Source organism: Aethalodelphis obliquidens, unplaced genomic scaffold, assembly GCF_003676395.1.
Source record: "Aethalodelphis obliquidens isolate GAN/ISIS:26980383/991018 unplaced genomic scaffold, ASM367639v1 scaffold41, whole genome shotgun sequence".
Taxonomy (NCBI): domain Eukaryota; kingdom Metazoa; phylum Chordata; class Mammalia; order Artiodactyla; family Delphinidae; genus Aethalodelphis; species Aethalodelphis obliquidens.
Genome location: NW_020837985.1, coordinates 16,527,422 through 16,547,237, shown reverse-complemented (window position 1 = coordinate 16,547,237; position 19,816 = coordinate 16,527,422). Strand labels below are relative to the sequence as shown.

Genomic DNA, 19,816 nt, shown 5'->3' with positions numbered 1-19,816 from the left:
GGATCGTGTCTTTTTCATCCTTGAATCCCTAGTTACTTGGCTGTAGCCTGCACATACTGCTGCTCAGGAAACATTCTAGATAATCGTCTTGTCTGCCTAACTCAAGCTGGCAGGTGCTTAATGGCAGAGACTGGACGTACTCACTTCTCTAAGTCCCGTGCACACCAAGGAATAAAATATTTAATTATTAAAAGCGGCGCAGACCTGAGGTCATTGTCTTGGTCTTTTCGTTTCACAGGCCTGTAGGCCTGATGACTGCTACAGCCATGCAGAAAACTCAATCCACCTTGCCAGAGCAGACGAGAACCCTGGCCTAAAGGCCGGGGTGCTGGTACCTGCTGTGCGACTCCAGTGTAGCTCCTTCACTCTCTGTGCCAGGCCTCTTGTAACATGAAGCTTTGGGTATCCCCCTGCAGCAGGATACTCCGTGGTAACCTCACTTGTCCTCAGAAGCCGGGGTCTAAGGGAGAGACTGGATTACTAGTGGTGGGAGATCCAAGGGCAAACGTGCACCCAAGCAGTGTGTGGGCCCGCAGCGGTGTCGAAGCCAAGGAGAGGGCGCCGCCTGACAGAGCTTCGCCAGCCTTGGGCCCGGGGACTCCACCTCGATCCGCACGGAGCTGGTCTTCGAGCCTCGCCCTCCTCCCCGTGGCGCCCAGGAGCCTAGAAAGGAGTGCCGTTGCTCTGGGCAGGGGGCCCACGCGACGCCAGAGGGACGCAATGAATTCCTGCATGGAGGCTGGGGCGGGCGCGCCCCTCGCAGGGTCCCCGGGCCAGGAGGGACGCTTCCTCCCCGAGCCCCGCCACTCCCCAGCTGCCCAGCGCCGAGAAGCTGCACAGCCGAGCAACCCCGCCCATGCGCCGGCCGGAAGGGCCCGCCTCTGGCCCCGTCCCTTCCGGCGTCGCTCTAGGAGGCGAGGGCCCGGGCCTCTCTGTGGTGCTCCCGGGAGGGCTCCGCCCCTCAGCTGGTTTCCCATTTCAGGCGATCCCCGCTGGCCCACCCGCCCGCTCGCCTTCGGTGCCCGCAGGAAGAGCCGGCTCCCAGCCGGCCGTTTCCGGTGCCGCTCTAGGTGGCGAGGCCCCAGCATCTCGGTGGTGCACCACGGTGGACTCCGCCCCCGAGCCACCTCCTCCCACTCCGCTGGGGTCCCACACGCCCCCTCACGCAGCCACCCTCCCATTAGCTGCACCTCAGTCACCTCTGCGCCCGTTCCCTTACTCTTGTGCCCCCTTCCTCCTGTACTCCATCACTCACTTCAGCCCCCCTCGCTCCCCCCGCACCCCCTTCCTTCTTCTTGTGGCTCCCCCCACTCACCCCAGCCCCCTCCCTCACTCGTGCCCTCCCCGCCAACCACCTGTTTGAGTTCCTTAGAGGCAGCAGGCACGCTGTGGCATGCGTTCAGTTGCACTGGCCACTCCCTCTGCCTGGGACACTTGTCCCCAGCTGTCTGGTTGGCTAACTCCCACTTCCATCTACTGAGAGCTCACCTCCTAGAGGGGACCCCTGACCACTGACTACCCTGTGTGTATTAGTTTCCTGGTTATCACAAGGTTAGCAGCTTAAAACAATACGTGTTTGTTATATCACAGTTCCTGTGGGACAGGAGTCCAACGAGGCTTAGGTGGTCCTCTGCTCAGTCTGGCAAGGCTGCGGTCATGGTGTCCGCGGGCTGTGTTTTCGGCTGGAGGCGAGACTGTGGAAGGATCTGCTTCCACACTCATGTGGTTGTTAGCAGGCTTCCTTTCCTGGTGGCTGTGTGACTGAGGGCCAGCTTTTTCTGGGCTGTTGGGAGGCTGCCCACAGTTCCCTGCCATGTGGCCCTCTTCATGCTCCTTCAGGGTCAGTGGAGAGCCTCTGGCCCGGGTCTGCTGGGGTGGCGTCTCATATGACCTAACGGTAGGAGCAGCCTTCTGTCAGCTCTGCTGTAGTCTGCTGGCTAGGAGCACGTCCTGGGTGCTGCCTGCACTGTTGGGGGTCACATTCTGTAATACCACAGCATTCTGCCTCTTTCTCCACCTTCTGGCCCTCACCCTTCTCTGCATTTTTTTTCATAGCAGTTTCCACTTTCTAACATACTATGTAATTTCCTTATTATTGTGTTTATTATGTCCATCTTCCCTTCCCACGCCAGAAAATCAAGTCTTTGGGGGCGCACGGTTTTGCTTTTCCTGGTGGGGTCTCATTATGTGTGGTGCAACGAATGGGCACTTGACCCTCATGCCACCTAGATACAGCCTTCTCCCACGTATCTCTGTTTCTAGCCCCTGCTGTCCAGCTCTCTCCTGGACTTCACCCTTGCAGGAGCTTTAGATACCTCGATTTCAAAATATTCAAGACCAAACTCAACTCTGCTTCCTTCTTTGTTGCTACTGTCAACTTCAGTAATATAATAATAGCCAGGTATTTTACCAGCAAAAGCAAGTTTATGTGGGAGTAGCCAGAGGAATTGCAATTCAGGAAATGCAAGCTATGGTGGACCATAGGCAAATCTAGAAGGAAGGAAAAGGGGGGAGTTGGGAGGGGCTGGTCCCACAGCACAAGGGATGGGATGCTGGTCCCACACACGCTGGGCATGAGAGCTCCCCCTACAGGCTTGAGAAGTCCCCTTCCCTTGGCCCTCCAGCGACCCGCTGGCCACCCTCTCGCCACCGCTTGCCCTTCCATGAGACCCTAGCAAGTAGTGCACGTTTCTGCAAGGCCTGGGCTTCAGGCCCTGAGCTCCCCTGCACCTGACATACCCTCCCGCCTTCCTGCACCCGACTGACCTGTCCTCCAAGACTCTGCTCAGTTCAGCCCTCAGTGTGTGCTTCTGTCCTACCTTTGCAACTTTATGTGGAGTTGTTCTGCTTGTGCGTCTGTCTCTACACATTACATCCTACCTATGACTCGGATCAGCACCTGCCTTATTCACCTGTGTATCCCCAGGACCCCGAACACGGCCCAGCCCAGAACTGGTGCAGAATCAATATTATTGAGGGACTGATGGCTGGACAGAGAGAATGCGACTGAGAAGAAGCAGCACAGCAGAAAGAAAGGTGTTCTCCTGTCTCTGAGGAGAGACACAGAGCTTGGCCTCCTGGTGGCCCTGGTGGCTCCCTCCAGCCCCTCTTTGGTGGCCGAGTTGGTCCACCAGGAGCTCCAGGTGATGCCAACAGCATTGGTGTGTAAGGTCTGGTCAGAGGCCATTTCCCCGGCCAGGAAGCCCTGCTGTCACCGAGACCCGTCCCCCGTGCCCCACCGGCTGCTCTATAAATATGTACAGCAACACTGGGGGATGAGTGAGGACGGGGGATCCCCTTTCCATGAGGGCAGCCTCTGTGAGGAGGAGAGCTGGGGGACTTGGAGGCTCTTCTGGAACATCCTTTGCTCCAGGCCCCTGCCAGGTGCTCAGAATGCTCACCTTCCAGAATATCGGCTTCCTTCTCGGTGGGGCGCTGTAGCCCGGGCGCCTACATGTGTTCTGATGTGGGGATCACGGGTGGGGGGCCAACAGGGAGAAGAGAATTCTAGGACACGAAATGGCACATGGGAGGCAAGCTTGGCTCAGCAGGAAAGAGCTGTGCTCACCTAGATTGAATGTTACCCTAACTTGTACTGTCGCTGATACACAATCAGGGAGATTTCCCGCCTCCTTCTCTCCCACCTCCTCACATTTTAGAAGTTACATTATTTCTACTTGGTCAGAAAATACATATAAAGTACATTCTTCCACTCACTTTTTTTTTTTGGCCACGCCACGCGGCTTGCGGGATCTTAGTTCCCCAGTTGGGGATGGAACCCAGGCCACAGTAGTGGAAGCGTGGAGTCTTAACCAGTGGATGGCCAGGGAAGTCCCACCACTCACTTTTTTTTTATGTTAGATCCAAGGTCAGGGCATTAAATGATCACACCATCCATCTTTTTTGCTGAAGTTCCTGTCATCTCTTGGTTGGATGAAGCTTCTGGTGCATCCCTCATGTTGGGCTCAAAGGTACAGGATCCCTTTGAGGTAAGATCACAGTGTGAGTGGCCACACAACCCTTGGTTCACAGTTTCCTTTCTTGTCTTTTTTGAAACCTCTGCTCCATTGTCGCTTTGCTTGCTGTTGTGGATTTTGAGAAATTTGATGCTGGTCTCATTCTTCTGCTCCTGGAAAATATTTGACCTTTTTGCCTGGGAACCTTGACCTTTTCTTTATCGTCAAAATCTCATAGTTTTTCTAGGCGGTCTCAGACTTGGTCATCGTGGCTTATGTTTTTCCTGGTACCTCGTGATCCCTTTCAAGATGTAGATTTAGGTCTTCTTTTATTTCCAGAAACTTTTCTTGGATTATAGTTTTAAGTCTTGGTTCTGTTCCATTGTTTTATTTTCTTCAGGAATTCCAGTTTTCCATACATTGTCTCTTCCATTTTGATCACTTTCTCTCTAACACTTCTTACTTCTTCATTTTTAAATTCTCTTTGCTATTTTCCTGCCTTCCTTATTAATTTCATTCAAATCTGTTCTTCCTTGTGCATCTTGTCATTCAGTCTTCATTTCTGATTGGTTATTGATTTTTCTTCTATGGTTTCCTGAGTTCCCTTATTTCTTCCTGCTTTTTGTTCATTTCTGTTCTGATTCAAGTTTTTTTTTCCCCTTTGTTTCCATATCTCCAAATACTTGCAGATATTTGATTCAGTTTGGAGTTACAGTTTCCTTCTATTTTGCTATTGGTTATTTTGGGAATTTTCATGAGCTGAATTGTTTGATCCCCATTTTCTCTCCCTTTGTGTAGTGGTTTTAGAGAGATGGTGAGCTCACCCCTGCATTTCTGTGTACAGAGGTATGGGTTGTTTTACAAGATTCCTAGCCCAAGAGGGACCTCTTGTGTCAATGTGAAGAAAAGCATAGTTTCGTTACCTGGTGGCTTTTGTTTGTGGAAGAGGGGCGTCAGTGGGGAAAGGATGTGTGATGTTTGATTTTTGAAAACTTTCTTTTGTCTCACAGGATCTTAAATTCCCCTTCTTGCTTCTTGTTTTACAGGTAACTCAAGGTTCGGATGTTTTCTGTCTTATAGTTATGCCTAGGCATGAGTTTTCTGTCGTTTTATTTGTTCTTTATTGATATTTTGAAGGAAATGTTAGAAGATTCAGATTTATGCTGCTGCTATTACTTCAACTATGTGGAATTTCCTCAATACATATTTTTGAATGAACAATAATAGCTGATGTTTACTAAGAGTTTATTGAATGTTCTAAGCATTTTACATGTGTTATTTCGTCTAATCCTCACAGCAACCCAATGATTTATAACATCTCCATGACATGGCTGAATAAATTGGGGAACAGAGAAGTCAGACAGTTTTCCAGAGGTCGTAGAGCTAGTGCGTGCAGAGCCAAGCTTCTGACTCCAGAGCTTGTATTCTTAATCATCATACCACACACACACACACACACACACACACACACACACGCACAATGACTGTCCTCAAGATATTGTTAAGTAAAAAGAAAGCAAGTTTTATTATAAAAGCAAACAATGGCTAAAACAAAACCTACATTCATGTATTGTTTCTATATGTCCATATGAGAACGGAGAAATGTATGGAAGCCCACACACCAGACTAGGGGCCAGCAAACTTTTTCTGTGGAGGGCCATCTAGTAAATATTTTAGGCTTTTCAGGCCAGATGGCTTCTGGTGTAGCTATTCAGTTTTGCCCTGGAAGTGTGAAATTAGCCATAGACAAAATGTAAACAGATAAGGTGGCTGTGTTTCACTGCATCTTCATTTACAAAAACAGGGAGCTGGCCGGACTTGGCCTGCAGCATGTAGTTTGCTTCTCTGTTAACTTTGGCTACCAGATGGGGTATATGGAGATGAGGCAAAATGAGAGGGAAGGTGAATGGAGAAATAAAGTTGTGCCGAAGTGGAAAAAAGACACACGATAATATTAAAATAGAGATGCAGGATTAACTGTGACTATTCAAAACTTAAGTAAGCATATGGATGCATGAAAACGTAATTTGATTAAGCAATGGGGTTGTGGACATATTTTGTGTTAGATTTCTGTTGTTATTTTAATACTGCTGTGAAATTTAATGAACAGAAACATCATTTAAAATGGAGTCAGGAGGCCAGAAGGGGGAGCTCTCACATCCTGTCACTCCACGTCAGCTGCAGACCCAGCAGGAGAAGGTTACCGCTTACTACCCAGCAGGAGGAAGGAAGATTTTCTCCCCACCGGGCAACAGCTCAGCCAATGAAAAACCACTAACCTTCAAACTCCCAGTTTCCTCCAATGGACTCTGTTTAGAACAGCCCCTTCCAACTCCCCTTCTCCTCTATAAAAGAGTTTCCTCTCTTTGTTCTCCAGACTTGCCTGTGGTTCCCCATGGATTGCAGGTCCCAAATCGCAATTCGTCGCTGTTCCCAAGTCAACTCATTTTGCTTGTAAAATAACTGGCTATTTTATTGTTTTAAGTCAACACTGCTTGTTCAGTGAGTAAATAAAAATAACTATTTGGCAACTTAAAATTTGGGATCGTTCATATAAAAATCTGGATTTCTGGGTAAATCTGTACGTTCTGATCTGAAAAAATGAATTATAAATAGTTAATATTCATAATTAATTGAAAATTTCCACAACACATTTACTATTAATTGAAAAAAACCCAAGCCACAAGGTAATATGTTTAGTAAAATTCTATTTGTGTGAAAGAAACACACACGTGTATCTGTTCATATGCACACGTACACACACGTATACATAGAAAATCCTTGGAAGGGTGAATGTTAAATCTGAGACTGGTCACCTCCGGTGAGGATAGGGGCAGGACGAGGGCTTTTTACTTTTTGCTCTTATGTATTTCTCTACTGTTTGTATTTCAGTGAATGTATGTTGATTTTATACGTCAGACCCGAAACTGGAAACCTCTGTGTTGCTTTTATAAGTAAGCTAACCCCCTCCTTTCTTCTGTTTGCTCCTATTTCAAATTGACGATATTTGGGGTGTTTCTTCTAAGCATACTTCTACATATGTTTAGCTCAGATATTCCTTCTGAAGTCTGTAACCATGTCCAAAATGAGAGAGGGGAATGGGAATCGATTCTTTTACAGAAGAACAAAGTGGCTGCGTAGTGGGGGAAACAATCGCCCCTGGGCTTTGCACCCAGGCCTTTGCATTCCTGGGTCCTCCGGGCTGGCTGTGGCCTGGGGGGGCCAGGGCAGACAGCTGTCAGGGTCAGAGGAACGTGGGGACTCCCGGGTAATGAGGACAGAGCGTGCTGCCTGCCCCCGTGTAGCCCCCCCATTGGCACTGGGTTTCTGTCTCTCCCTGCTTGCTCTGGGCCTGCCCTGCCCGGCCCCCCTGGCTGAGTGTTTATCTAACAAGGTGCGGACGGCCTGCTGTGGGCAGTCTCGGGCCGGCACAATCAGCCTGGCTGTAGCTAGCCCTCCTCTTGGGGAGGTGAGCGCTGCTCTGTTCCTTACCTAAAACCCACCCCACCCCCTCTCCAGCCCGAGCCGTCCAGCACCAGGCCAGAGCCACAGCAGCCTCTGAGCCTCGGAGGAGTCATGGCTGGTGCACACTGAGGTGGGCTGTGAGTGCAAACTCACACTCCAGATTTGGGAGAATTAATATGAAACAAAGAAAAAGCAATGTAAGATATTTCAGTACTTTAAAAATATTGATTACACGTTGAAATGATAGTATGTTGGATATATTGCATTAAATAAAAGCAGTTGTTTCTTTTTTAATGTGGCCACTGGAAAATTAAAAGTGACGTGTGGCTCACAGTTCTCGTGGAAAGTTGCTGCCCCCGCCGCGGCCTCTGCTTGACCTCTTCAGAGCAGTGACCACAGTCTGAAAACCATGATATTTATTTACTTATTTCTTTATAAAAATACTTATTTATTTATTTTGGGCTGCATCGGGTCTTAGTTGCGGTACGCGGGCTTCTCTCTAGTTGTGGCACACGGTCTCCAGAACACGTGGGCTCTGTAGTTGTGGTGCACGGGCTTAGTTGCCCCATAGCATGTGGGATCTTAGTTCCCCAACCAGGGATTGAGCCCATGTCCCCTGCACTGGAAGGCGGATTCTTAACCACTGGACCACCAGGGAAGTTCTGACTGTGATATTTATTTCTTTGCTTCTTTACTCTCCCCCAGAATGAATGAACATCCCGGGGTCAGAGACAGGGGTCGGGGCGCTTTTGACCCCAGCAGGCTGACTGCCTTGGAATGGGCCCTGCTGACCGGAGTCCTGGGCAGTGGGTGCCATCTTGGGTAAAGACAGCACAGTCTAGTAAAAGCCTTTCTCTCAAACCCCCAAATAAGCTCAGGTCTTACCTCGATCATCCCCGAAGCCCCCAGGTCTCAGGCCCAGGCCTCCTCCCTTCACTGTTGAGTCAAGGCTATAGACACAAACCCTCCACGGTCAGCTCGGCCACGGCAGCTACACGGGGCCATGCTCTTGGCTGTGAAATGTCTTCGTTTCCATAACCTCCTCTGGCCTCACTGTGCCACTGGTGCTGAACCTGCTCTCCGGAGGAAACAACTAAGGCTCGCAGAGTTTAAGACTTGCCCAGCGTCACACCACTGGACCCAGACGCCTGCTGCACCGCCAGTCGTGGGCTGGGGATGGTCACTGGTTTCCTGCCACTGGGGGGTGAGGGCTGCGCCGCCCCTGCAGGCAGGTCGTGTGCAGGCTGCACGGGAGAATGAAGCCCTCAGCACAGCCCTGCTGGGAAAGGGCAACTTGCAAGTGAAGAGCTGGGACAGGGCGGGATGTGCTGGCTGGTCTGTCCTGCACCCTGGTGGTCCCGGCTCTGGGAGAGGCCACAGAAGTGATCCTTATGTGGCCTGTCCACACCGCTGCCTCACATCATGCTCTCTATCCAGTCCAAACCTTCTAGAAGCTTAAAGAATCTTTTCACTGGATGGACCCAACACCTAGTATCTAGAAGGTCAGGCTGGGGCAGAAAGTCTTCGGATCACGCTACTGGATGGGGCAGGATTCAGTGTGAGAAGCCGAGACTTGAGAGTTACATACACCCACATGTGCGCACACCCACACGTACGCACACCAGTACACATACCACCACACACACACACACGTACACGTACATACGCAGGTGTGTGATTTGATTCGTTCCAGGGATGTGACCCCATGAGACTGTGGGGCTCGCTGAGCGGCTTTTTCTTCCCGCCTGATGCTGGAGCTGAAGGACTGAGCTGATCACCTCAGCGGGAAGGGAGGGTCTGGCCGCCAAGCCCACCCTGCCTGAGCCCTACAGCCTCAATTTTCTCACCTACGTGGTGCAGATAGGAACTTGACCTCAGGGGTTCTCCGTGAGACCAGACGAGACCCCTGTGGGAGATGCCCGGCCGTTGGGGGGCAAGGCAGGTGCTGGTGAACACTGGTCTCTTTGTTCCTCGGTTGGCAGGACCGTTGCGTCCTTATTCGTTTTTGTCCCTCTGTGTCATTGGTTCCCAAACCTGCTCTTCCTCAGAACCCCCTCGGAATCTTTTAAAATACCTTTTTTTCCAGGTGGCCTCCAAGAGCTGGTGAAACAATGCCATGGGGGTTAGGGTTAGTGACTCTGGTGGTCAGTCAGGCTTGAGCGGCACCCGAGGGCGAGATCCCCTCGGCGCAGCAGTGGTCACCGTGAGCTGTTCGTTGGGAACACCTGTGAGCGCAAAGAAAGCGTTCCCCCGCCCCCCCGCAGGGGTGCTAATTTGACAGTGGGGTGGGGAAGTGGGCATCTATCATTGGGATTTTTTAAAGCACCCCTGGATGATTCTAGCGGGCAGCCAGTGTCCAGAACTGCTGTTCCCGACACACAGGAGTCGAGTGGTCAGTACGATGGCTCTTCCAAACAACACTGACTTCTGACCTTTTGGCGTGTTCCTCAGCTGTGTGTCACAATTTATTTAGAAAAACTAAGGTCCGCCCCCTCAGGCTTACACGTGATGGTGAGGGGTGGGTGGTAAGTACATCCATTCACAAATTACATAACCTTTCCCACCTTCATCTGCTTACAGACTTACTGGGAGATAAATCGCTAGGCATTACCTGAGCCAGGATGGGGACGGGAATGGGCAAGGGAAACCAGACCACAGCTGACATTCCCCTGTCCTTCAGCATAAATTCACCCTGGGCTGAGTCTGTGTTCCGTCTGCACAGCTTCTCTTTCATTGCAGCTGGTGGATCACAAGCCGTCTGGAGCTGAGGGCTTTCCTGCAGCCACTGCACTCGGGGGCTTCCTGCCCGAGGACGTGCTGAGGCTGGGGCTTCATGGGGCCGCTCCTCTCCAGGACGCCTGCTCTGCAGGGCTGACAGCCCACGTGCCACCGCCTCTGCCACGTACCCTGGGTATTTTCTGGGAGGATTATGAGGCTGAGCAAGGGGACACCCTGAGGGGAGGCTTTTCCACGTTACTCCAGCATAGCCCCCGCCCCAATTCTCTACCTCTGGGTGCCCAGAGCCACCCTGGTCCCATGGGTGAGAGCGGCTCTGCTCTGGTCAGCATTCTTGACACTGAAACACATTTCTGCACCCCCAAGTGGGCCTCCCCGCGACCCGCTCTCAGGCAGGAGCCCTTGATGTGTGCAGGCCTGACGTCTTCGAGTGACATCGCTGTGACTCCCTTCCCTTCCGGTCAGACTGTGCGCCTAGGAGTCGGCAGTCTCGCTCAGCTCCCGCTGCTGGCCAGTCCCCGAGTCCATCGACTTCTGCAAACCCCAGTGGTCATTGGAGGGCGCCGCTGGGTCTGTCCAAGGCCGAAGGCCGGGAGTCTCTGTCCTCAGGAATGTCCTGCTCTGGGGTCACTGCTTCGTCCTCACCCAGTTCTCATGGTTGCGAACAAGGACGGGAAATGCGACCACGGCCATCTGCTTCCTGTGCTAAGAGAAAGGAAGTCCCAAAGAAAACAGCACGTTAGAGGAGCTGGGGCGGGATGCCCAGGACTGCCCACTGGGACAGGACTCCCGCAGCCCCTCGTCCAGCTGGCAGCCCGGCTGAGCCCAGAGGAGAAGGGAACACAGCATTCTGCCTGAGCTGTCTGCCAGCGCCAGGGCTGGGTGGGGACACAGAAGGGGTCCCTCTGCCCACTAACCCATTTGTTCCCTTCTCATGGGGGCCAGGGGGTGGGACACGGGCAGGGCACCTGGAAGGGAGCAGGGCAAGTGGGTCCACCCAATGTTGGGAGGAGAGACAGAAAGCCTGCCTCCAAAGGCCAAAGGGCAGGGCCCAGAGGAGCCCTCCCAACCCAAGGGACAGCAGCTCGGAGCTCAGAGCAGCCCCCCAGGGACAGCTCCGGGGTCAGAGCAGACTCCCCAGGGACAGCTCCGGGGTCAGAGCAGCCCCCCAGGGACAGCTCCGGGGTCAGAGCAGCCCCCCAGGGACAGCTCCGGGGTCAGAGCAGACTCCCCAGGGACAGCTCCGGGGTCAGAGCAGTGACCATGGCGTTCACCCCTGGCGTCGGTGGTGCACCAGTGCCTGGCAGCCGGCACCCAGCCAGCCTCCACGGGGATACTAGGAGATGGGCTCCGTGTTTCTGCAGTTTCTTCTCTTCGGAAGAGAGAACTGAGCACAGAGAGGCCGAGCCTCTTGCCAAGGTCCCTCAGCCGGGAAGAGGCCAGTTCAGCCTGGAGGCCCGGCAGGCATCTCACTCCTGTGAGGCAGACTCAGGGTCACCACAGGTGCATGGCCTCTGCAGGGCGGGGCCCCATCCACGTCACACTGGAAAAGCCGGGAAGCCGCAACAGCGTCTGAGCTGCAGGGCAGAGCCCTCACCTAGGGCCACCAGGCTCCGGAAGTTTCCAGCATCAGGCTCTCCAGGAGGGCCCTCTGGGGGGCCGAGCGCCTGCACGGGCCCAGGGTGAAGGGCCTGCTCTGGGGGGTCCCGAGGCCTGAGCGCCGAGGCCCGGAGGCTGGCCCACCGCCCGGGGCCCTCACGCGCCTGCTCTCGTCCAGAAGGAGGCACCTCACAGGGCTGCTGCCGTCGCGGCCGGGTGTCTGAGGAGCTGCCGGCTCCGCGGGCGTCCTCTCCTGCCTGACCAGTGCGGCTAGAGGCCCTTCACCAGCGCTGGGCCCGTTGGAAGCCCACTTCCGGACTCCTGAGAGCGGGGACGCGGGGCAGGAGAGGGAGCGGGGAGGGCTGGGGTGAGGGGCTCCGGCGAGGCCCCCAGACCTCCATATGGGGGGCCCTCAGCGGGGCGGGCAGGTGGGAGCCGCAGGCCGCGACAGCACAACCTCTGGAGGTGTGAGGCAGGCTCAGGGTCACCACAGGTGCATGCCCTCTGCAGGGCGGGGCCCGCCTGGGGGCGGGGTTTGCAGGGGGGCCGAGGACAGCCTCCGCCGACAGAGAAGGTCTGCACACAGGACCTGGTGCTCGGAGCTTGGCTGCCGCTGCCATGGGGCTCGTGGGGGACACAGGCACCCGAGGAGCAGACGGGCCGAGTGCTGAGGAAGCCAGCAGGAGCGGGCGACCCTGCCTGGCCACCAGCTGTGCTCACGAGGGCCGCAGGCGGGGCCCAGGGCTGGGGAGCGGAGTCTTGGAGTTGTGAGCCGTGCTCCAGCCCTCCCCTGCCCACCGCGACCCACCCTGCACCCCGTCTGCCTGCAGGTCCCCCGGCCCTCCTCCCCCACCTCCACCACCCTGGCAAACACCTCCTTTAAATTCAGTTCAGGGCTGTTGCCCCCGTCTGGGCCCCCCACAGAGCCCTGTCTCAGCCCCTTGCAATGGGCTGAATTGGTGTCCCCCAAATCCACATGCTGAAGTCCTAACCCCATGACCTCAGAACGGGACTGTGTTTGGAGATGGGGTTTTTAGAGGCGATTAAGGTACATGAGGTCACAAGAGTGGCCCCAAGCCAATCTGACTGGTGCCCTTATACGAAGAGGAGGTCAGGACACAGACACGCACAGAGGACTGATTATAGGAATTGGGTCACGTGGTCCTGGAGGCCGAGGAGCCCTGCAACCTGCTCTCTGGAAGTGCGAGAACAGGAAAGTGGTGCGGTAAATTCCCTCTGAGTCCAAAGACCTGGGAACCAGGAGCCCGATGTCTGAGGGCGGGAGAGGATGGACAGCCCAGCTCCAGAAGGGAGAGAGAGCTTGTCCTTCCTGACTTTTTGTTCCATCTGGGCCTTGGATGGACTGGGTGGTGGCCACTCACCTGTGGGGTGGTGACCTTCCTTTCTCAGGCCCGCCATTCAAATGTCAAGCTCTTCTGGAAACACTCTCAGAGAAACACCAGAAGTCATGTTTTGCCAGCTACGTGGGCACCCCTTTTAGCCCCGTCAAACTGACCCATAAAACTGACCGTCACAGCCTCCAACAGGGACGCAGCCCCGTGACACCTTCTGACCTCCAGAACCGTGAGATAATTCACGGGTGTGGTTTTAAGCCCCTGAGCTTGTGGTCATTTGTTTCGGCAGCCGTGGGGAACAGGGGCAGTGATCCAGATGGGTATGCCCTCCGCCAGCCTCCTGGGAAGGCGTAGATGCGCTGTGACAAGGCCTGGCTGTGACCGTCTGCTGACACCTCATGCTGGGCTTGGCCTGGGGACCCAGCTGGGTCTTGGCCGCCATCTAGCCAGTTCCAACCTCTGACTCAGGTGCCCTGGCGCCACTGCCCGCCTGGCCCGTGGCCCCCTGGGAAGGCGGCCGCTGTCGGCGGGAAGCCCCCAGCTGGGTCCTGGACCTGCCACCACCAGCTGCGTGACCTTGCGCAGAAGTGTCACTTCCATCGGATGGACTGTTGGGTGCCAGGACAGGGAGCTGGCTGGGCAGCGGGGAGGGGCGGTGTTTTGGGACCGGGTGCCCAGCAGGCACGTCAGGTCCCCGCCCACAGCTGGACCTGCCCGCTCAAGGTACCACTTGCTTCCTCCTGTGCCCTCGGGCAGGGGCATGTTAAAGCCCCAGTGAGGGGTCAGGGCTGTGCTTTCTGCTCTCCAGGGCGGGAATCAGGGGCCCAGCTGCACGCAGTGCGCCCGGAGCCCAGAGAAGAGGCTGTCGCCAAAGCAGGAGCCCAGGGCAGGCCCTTCAGCCAGTGGCTTCAGACTGAGCCCGACCTGGCTCCCTCCTGCTGCCAAGGGCCGTGAAGGAGGTCAGCTCCAGAGGTGCACGGTGGGGCGTCTGTGCTCTCAGAGCTCTGGGGGCTTCAGGGCGGAGGGTGGAAGGGAATCCTGTGAATGCGGGTGATGGCGCCCAGTGTTTCTGCAGCGGGTGGGTGTGGCTAACGAGGCTTCTTGTGATGGTAAAGGACTCGGGTGGGGCGTCTCCCATGAGCTTGCACTCGCAGGTGGCACACAGGGGCAGGGCGTGAGGGTTGCCCTGACAACAGTAGCTTGCTGAGCGTTTATTCTCTGCCAGGCATGGGTACAAGCAGCCCCCTCGGCGGTTCAGTCAGTTCTCACTGCAGACCTACGGGGAGGGGTCTCCTACTTTCCCACTTGGCAGGTGAAGAAGCCCAGCTGCAGGCGAAGGGGCTCACCCGGGGCTGGAGCTGGAGGGTGTGGGCCTAACATTTGAACCCAGGCAGTGTGACCCCTGAGCTCGGCTCTTATCTGCTATGCTTTCTTAGGGACTGTGTGTGCAAACGTGTGTCCACAAGTGTGTGTGCGAGTGGGAGTACGTGTGAATACGTGCATATGCATGAGAGCGTGTGAGAATGCAAGAAACAGAGAAACCCAAAATAACTAGCTTCAAGATGGCAGAGATTTATTTCCCTCCTAGGTAAAGGGGTCCTGAGCTAGGCAGTGCAAGGCTGGTGTAATGGGTCCAGGCCCCTTCCTCCATGCTGCCCTGCCATTCTCAGTATGCTGCCTCATGGTGCAAGGTGGCTGCTGTGCTCCAGCCATCATTCCAGCCACAGGAAGGAGGAAGGAGAAGAGAAAGATATGCCATCTCTACCTAAGGGATTTTCCCCCCATCCCCAGCTAGGCCTTGATGTTTCCATTAGTAAGGAAAGGGGAGAATGGAAAGTGGGAGACTATTCTGCCTGCTGGGATACTTGACAGGCAGGATAGAGTTCTGGGCTTCCCAGCCCAGGGGATGTTGAGCTGGTGGGGATCAGGGGTCCTCTAAGCCTTGTTCTGTACTGCTCTGATGGGGAAACTGAGGCCCAGGCCCAGGCCTCCTCCTTCCCACTCCAGGGCTCTGTCCTGTCACCAGTCAAGAAGGCCAAGTGCCCAGCAGCCAATGACACCAGCCTAGCCAGAGCAGACACTGGGGAAGCCGAGGTTCTCCTACCCGGCCCCCTCCCACTGCTCCCCTCCTCTTCTCCTCAGGAGCCCAGAGGCCATGTCACTCCTCCCTGATACTGGTGGCCTGACCGCCCCATTCACTGCCCCTATGCCCCCAGCACCCACCAGGCTGAGCGATCGGCTGCAAAGTCCCATCTCAACCACCCCTCCAGCCTCCCTCTCTTTTCTCTTCTTCTTCCAGCCCCTCATCCACTCCACCCTCAAATCCCAGCATCCTCCCGGGGTGGAGGGCCCTTCCTCCTATAGGCCAAGGAAGCCTTCCTCCCAAAGTCTCCTCCCCCAGATGGGCTGCCCATCACCTGGATGGAGGTGTTTTGTTGGTGGGAAGTTGGGGAGCAAGTTGGGGTGGTCTCCCCCCAGGCACATGGTGAGTGTTTTCTCTGCCAGGGGCGGGAGCTGGGTGGACCCACCCTGTGAGCAGCTGAGGTCTGGACCTAAGGCCCACATGCTGGCCATCGTGCCACACACAGGCAGGGAGAGGAGGCCAGGGCGCTAGATGGGGACACTGAGGAGAGGCAGACGTGGCTGTGAGGAACCAGTGCTGGCTGGATCATTACAGACGCTTCCAGTTTATTCTCCAAAGCTGGGGTGGGGGCAGGGGAGGGGAAGGGAGGGGAAGACAGTGGGCAGAGTGCTGACCAGCCAGGGTATAAGCAGGGCTGGGGGTGGGGGTGGGGGTGGGGGTGGGGGTGGGACCCCCCCCACTCAGAACACCATTGCCTGAAGGCCGGCGAGGAGGCTGAACAGGAGGGCGGTGGCCATGGTTGAGGGTCTACCCTGGGGGCCACCTGCCCCGCTTCCCTGGGGGTCCTGCCAGGGCGGGATGTTGCACAGGCTGGCCTGGCAGCAGGATATGGTCGTCAGGGATCCATCCACCGTCCTGCTGATGGGTTGACATGTGTCTGCACACCACCCCGAGTAGGTGGTCCGGGGACCTGACTCTGGGTGGGAAGGGGGTGGTGGAGAAAGTGCGTCACACTGTAGGGACGAGGCCCCGCACAGACGTGGGAGACGGGCTCCTCCCGTCCGGCTGCCCCGGGGTGGCCTGCTCACCAGTATTCCAGTGGGAGACGATGGTTTTGCAGGTCTTGGGGAGGATGCAGCTCTGCATCTGTCTGCAGCTCTCATCCCGGTGCAGGGACTGGCAGGAGTAGCACCGCAGCTGCACTGGGAGGCCGGGCAGGCTCAGTCCCCAGCGCGCCCCCGCTCACCCAGCCCCCCACCTCCGGCCTCTTCACCTCGGAGGCCTTTTCCCAGCTCCTGTCCCACTCACGCATCCTCAGCTGACCCCCACGAACCCTGCGCCCCTGCCTCAGGACTGGCCCCTTTCCCTCCCCTAGCCCGGCCCCACCAGTGCCAGGCTGCTCATGTCTTTCTGAACAGGACTCCACACCAGGGCCTGTGACTCTCCGGTCTCCCCATCCCGGGCTCCGCTGTGCTGCTGTCCTGCCTGGTGAACTCTCTCTAACCTCTCTGCCGCGACACCACTGTCCCTCCCAGGAATGGCTCCTTCTCTAGGCCTCCCTACTCTGGATGGCAGTTGAGGGTCACGGTCAGGGTGAGAAGTGAGGGTGTGCTGAGTGTCAGGGGCCCCTCCTCCCCCCTCCCCCCACGAGGGGAGGGATGCTCACAGGTGGAGGCCCTTGCCTGTCGTGTCCTCACCGTCAGCCTCGCGGACCCTGGCCCTCGGCAGTGCCCACGCATGTGTTGGAAAAGGGGGACAAGTGGCCCACCGTGGGGTCGGGGTGGGCAGGTACCTGTGCCTCTGCTGCCTGCAGTCACGCTGGCCTCGTCATCCTCCTCGTCGTCGTCCTCGTCATAGCCTTCAGGTCCAGCGTCCATGTCATCATCCTCGACCTCCTGCGTCCGCCCTCTGCCTGGCCGCGCAGGGACGCCTGTAAACCTCCACTACCCGGGCACAGAGGACACATGCTCGGGGTCCAGTGCCACGCCCCCACCCCTCGATCCATCAGCCCCCTTGCCAGTCCCTCTGTCCTCCCCGCCGCCTCCCAAGCTGGTGAGGTCACTGCCTGGGTCTCCGAGCCCCGGCCCTGCTTCCTTACCTGTGTGTTCCTTACCGGCAACACTAGGGGGTGTGTGCTGGCCCTTTACAGCAGCTGGCCCGTAGCCGTCAGGATGGCCTGTCCATTTCACAGAAGAGGAAACTGAGGCTGGGAGAGGAGAGGGCACCCCACAGCCTGCCTCTCTGAGCGGCTGAGCCTGGGGGTGGGTGGGGAGGGAGCCCGTGCCCCCAGGGCCTGGCTGGGCCGGGGCTGCAGGTTCAGGGACCCGTGGGAACCCACGACAGCCCCATCCACCTCCCTGTGGCCTCGGCCTCCAGCTGCATTCCCTCTTTCTTCCCAAGCCATGTCTTGCCCCCAGGCTGGGTGATCCTGGGGGTCCTGTGCGCCTGGACTATGCTGTCCTTCGCGCTGCAGCGTCTCCCCTCGCCCCGAGTACCTGGCTGCCCGCACAGCAGCAGAGCCAGCAGGACAGCCACCAGCACCTTCATCCTGCCGGAGCTGCCGCGTCTGCTCACCCGGCTCCTCGCTGGACCTCTGGATTTGTGGGAAGTGGGACAAAGGACATTGCCGGGGGCTTCCCGGAGGCCCTGGACCCCCCAGCTCCAGCCTCAAACAATGGGCCTCACACTGGCCCCCAGGCCAGGCACTGGGCCAGGGATGGTCATTTCCCTCCCTGACTCTAGGGGCTGGGTGGGGGAGAGGAAGTCTTTGTGGTTGGCCTTGGGGCGTCCCGTCACCTGTGTGGCTCTGCCCTGGCCTTGAGGCCTCAGCCCAGTAGTGTGGGCCGGCCAGCCCACTGCCCCCTGTCTGGACCCCAAGGACCCGGGCCCAGGCCACACAGCCCCAGGAGCCTGGCCTCACGGGCCCTCCAGCTGCAGACCACTGTCCAGGCACCTTCAGCCGTGAGTCGTCATCCGCATTCCGGGGGCCTTGTCGAGAGGATTTCAAAGAAAAGCACAGCTGCAGTCCTCCCGCCGGGCCTGCCTGTCCCGCCAGCCCTGCGCTCGCCCACTGGCTGCCGGCTGCCCTCCCTCCCACCTCGGGGCTTCGTCCTGGCTGTTCCCTCTGCCTGGGATGCTGTTCCTGCCAACGTCCACGAGGCTGTCCCACCCGCACAGGCGCTACCTCCTCAGAGAAGCCTTCCCACCATCACCTCACACCCTATCCTCTGGAGGCCCCTGCCCTCCAGAGCGCCACGCCGACCATCCAGGACAGGGTGGAGGCCTCCTGGGGAGCCTCTAGGAGCCTGCCCGTGCTGCGCTGTGTGTGGGCCTGGGCTGCCCCACTCTCCCATTCCTCCCCTGCGGGACGCAGACTGTGCTCGGGGACTGCTGAGAAGCCCCTTCCTGGAGGCCACGGAAAGGAGGGGGCGGGGGCAGGACGCTAGATTGGGGCCTGGAGCCAGGGACGCGAGCCCGCCCACTGTCTACGTGAGCCCGCCCACTGTCTGCGTGGCCCACTCCCTGAATTTGCCCAGCCTGAGTTTCCCCAGTGGGTGGAATATTCTCAGGGACCACCTGCAGCAGAGGTTGAGAGCTGGCTCTGGGGTAAGGCCGCCTGAGCCTGAGCCCAGTCCCCTTTTCCCTGGTTCTGTGGACTTCAGTGCTCTCACAGTGGTCGTGGCCATCAAGAGCCAGTGCCCGCTGGCGTGTAGGACGGCTCCCGTCACAGTCCCCACAGGCCAGCTGGATGACATTTCTCTGAAGTGTCAGCCACCAGGTGTCATCATCCCTCCCCCATTCCTCTGGACCAGTGCACTCTCGCCTTCCAGTGGGCACTGGGCCGGCCTGGCCATCCTCAGCTTCTGCAGGAAGCTGCCCGGCCTCCGTTATCAGCTGCCCCCAGCCCTTCCCCCTCTGGAGGCTAAAATCACTCTCCAGCCAGGGTCTCCCTCAGTCTGGTGCTCACGGCCCTGGACCCGCCCTCTTCATTGCTCAGGCCTGTGTCCACGGCCACCCCACCCAGCTGCCCCCGCAGACCTGGCTTCCTCCTGCAGGTGCTTTGATCTGGGGCCACGGGAGCTGCTCCCAGGAAGGGCTCCACAGGGGTTCCCAGAACTGTTAGGGAGCAGGGAGGCTTCACCCACCACCTGTCCCCCCAGACGGGCCCAGCTCCGCCTCGGCCGAGGTGCAAATAATACTAGCACATTTAATTCACTAAGTAAAATTAAATGTCATTTTACTTGTCCTCAACAACTCTAGGGCTGGGTAATGTTACCATCACTGCTTTACCGACAAGGAATTTCTGCAGAGGTTCAGCCCTACGCTGACTGCCCCTCCCCCCTCCCCACCCACCCCTGCCCCAGGCTGCACCTCACCCCTCCTCCCCCACAGTGGGCGCTGCTCCCTCTGCCGCATCCCAGCAAGGGGGCTGGGGGCTGGTCCCGCTCACGAGGACGCAGTCACATGGCCAGGCCTGGCCAAGGCTGGTGGCCCACAGGAGTGCACGAGGCCCCCAGCCCTCAGGTCAGAGTGATTGTGGGGTCCCCCTTCAACCCCCCCAGACATTCTGGCCTCAGACACGCCTGCTGGTGGAGCTCTCTGACCCCAGGCTTCCGTGACAA

General features: G+C 57.2%; 1 protein-coding gene across 2 annotated transcripts; it reads right to left on the bottom strand.

Annotated features, from left to right (window-relative positions):
• Positions 1–15,779: 15,779 nt before the first annotated feature.
• GPIHBP1 (glycosylphosphatidylinositol anchored high density lipoprotein binding protein 1) lies at positions 15,780–18,520 on the bottom strand. Of its 2 annotated transcripts, none has more exons than XM_027078020.1 (5): positions 17,690–18,520; positions 17,293–17,400; positions 16,987–17,106; positions 16,283–16,396; positions 15,780–16,170 (listed from the first exon to the last, which is right to left on the bottom strand). In XM_027078020.1, the coding sequence occupies exons 1-5, from the start codon at positions 17,739–17,741 to the stop codon at positions 15,935–15,937; spliced, it is 630 nt and encodes a 209-aa protein (XP_026933821.1). In that variant the 5' UTR covers positions 17,742–18,520; the 3' UTR covers positions 15,780–15,934. The 2 variants fall into 2 exon arrangements, with proteins under 2 accessions (XP_026933821.1, XP_026933822.1); XM_027078021.1 differs by having other exon boundaries at positions 17,293–17,370; positions 17,690–18,519.
• Positions 18,521–19,816: the final 1,296 nt, after the last annotated feature.

Excerpts from the sequence above, each read along its gene's own strand:
- GPIHBP1 (XM_027078020.1), bottom strand. The coding sequence starts at position 17,741 with ATGAAGGTGCTGGTGGCTGTCCTGCTGGCTCTGCTGCTGTGCGGGCAG. Across the intron at positions 16,397-16,986 it reads TGCAGGCAGCAGAGGCACAG|TGCAGCTGCGGTGCTACTCC; the intron begins GTACCTGCCCAC and ends CCGGCCTCCCAG. Across the intron at positions 16,171-16,282 it reads CGTCTCCCACTGGAATACTG|AGTCAGGTCCCCGGACCACC; the intron begins GTGAGCAGGCCA and ends CTTCCCACCCAG.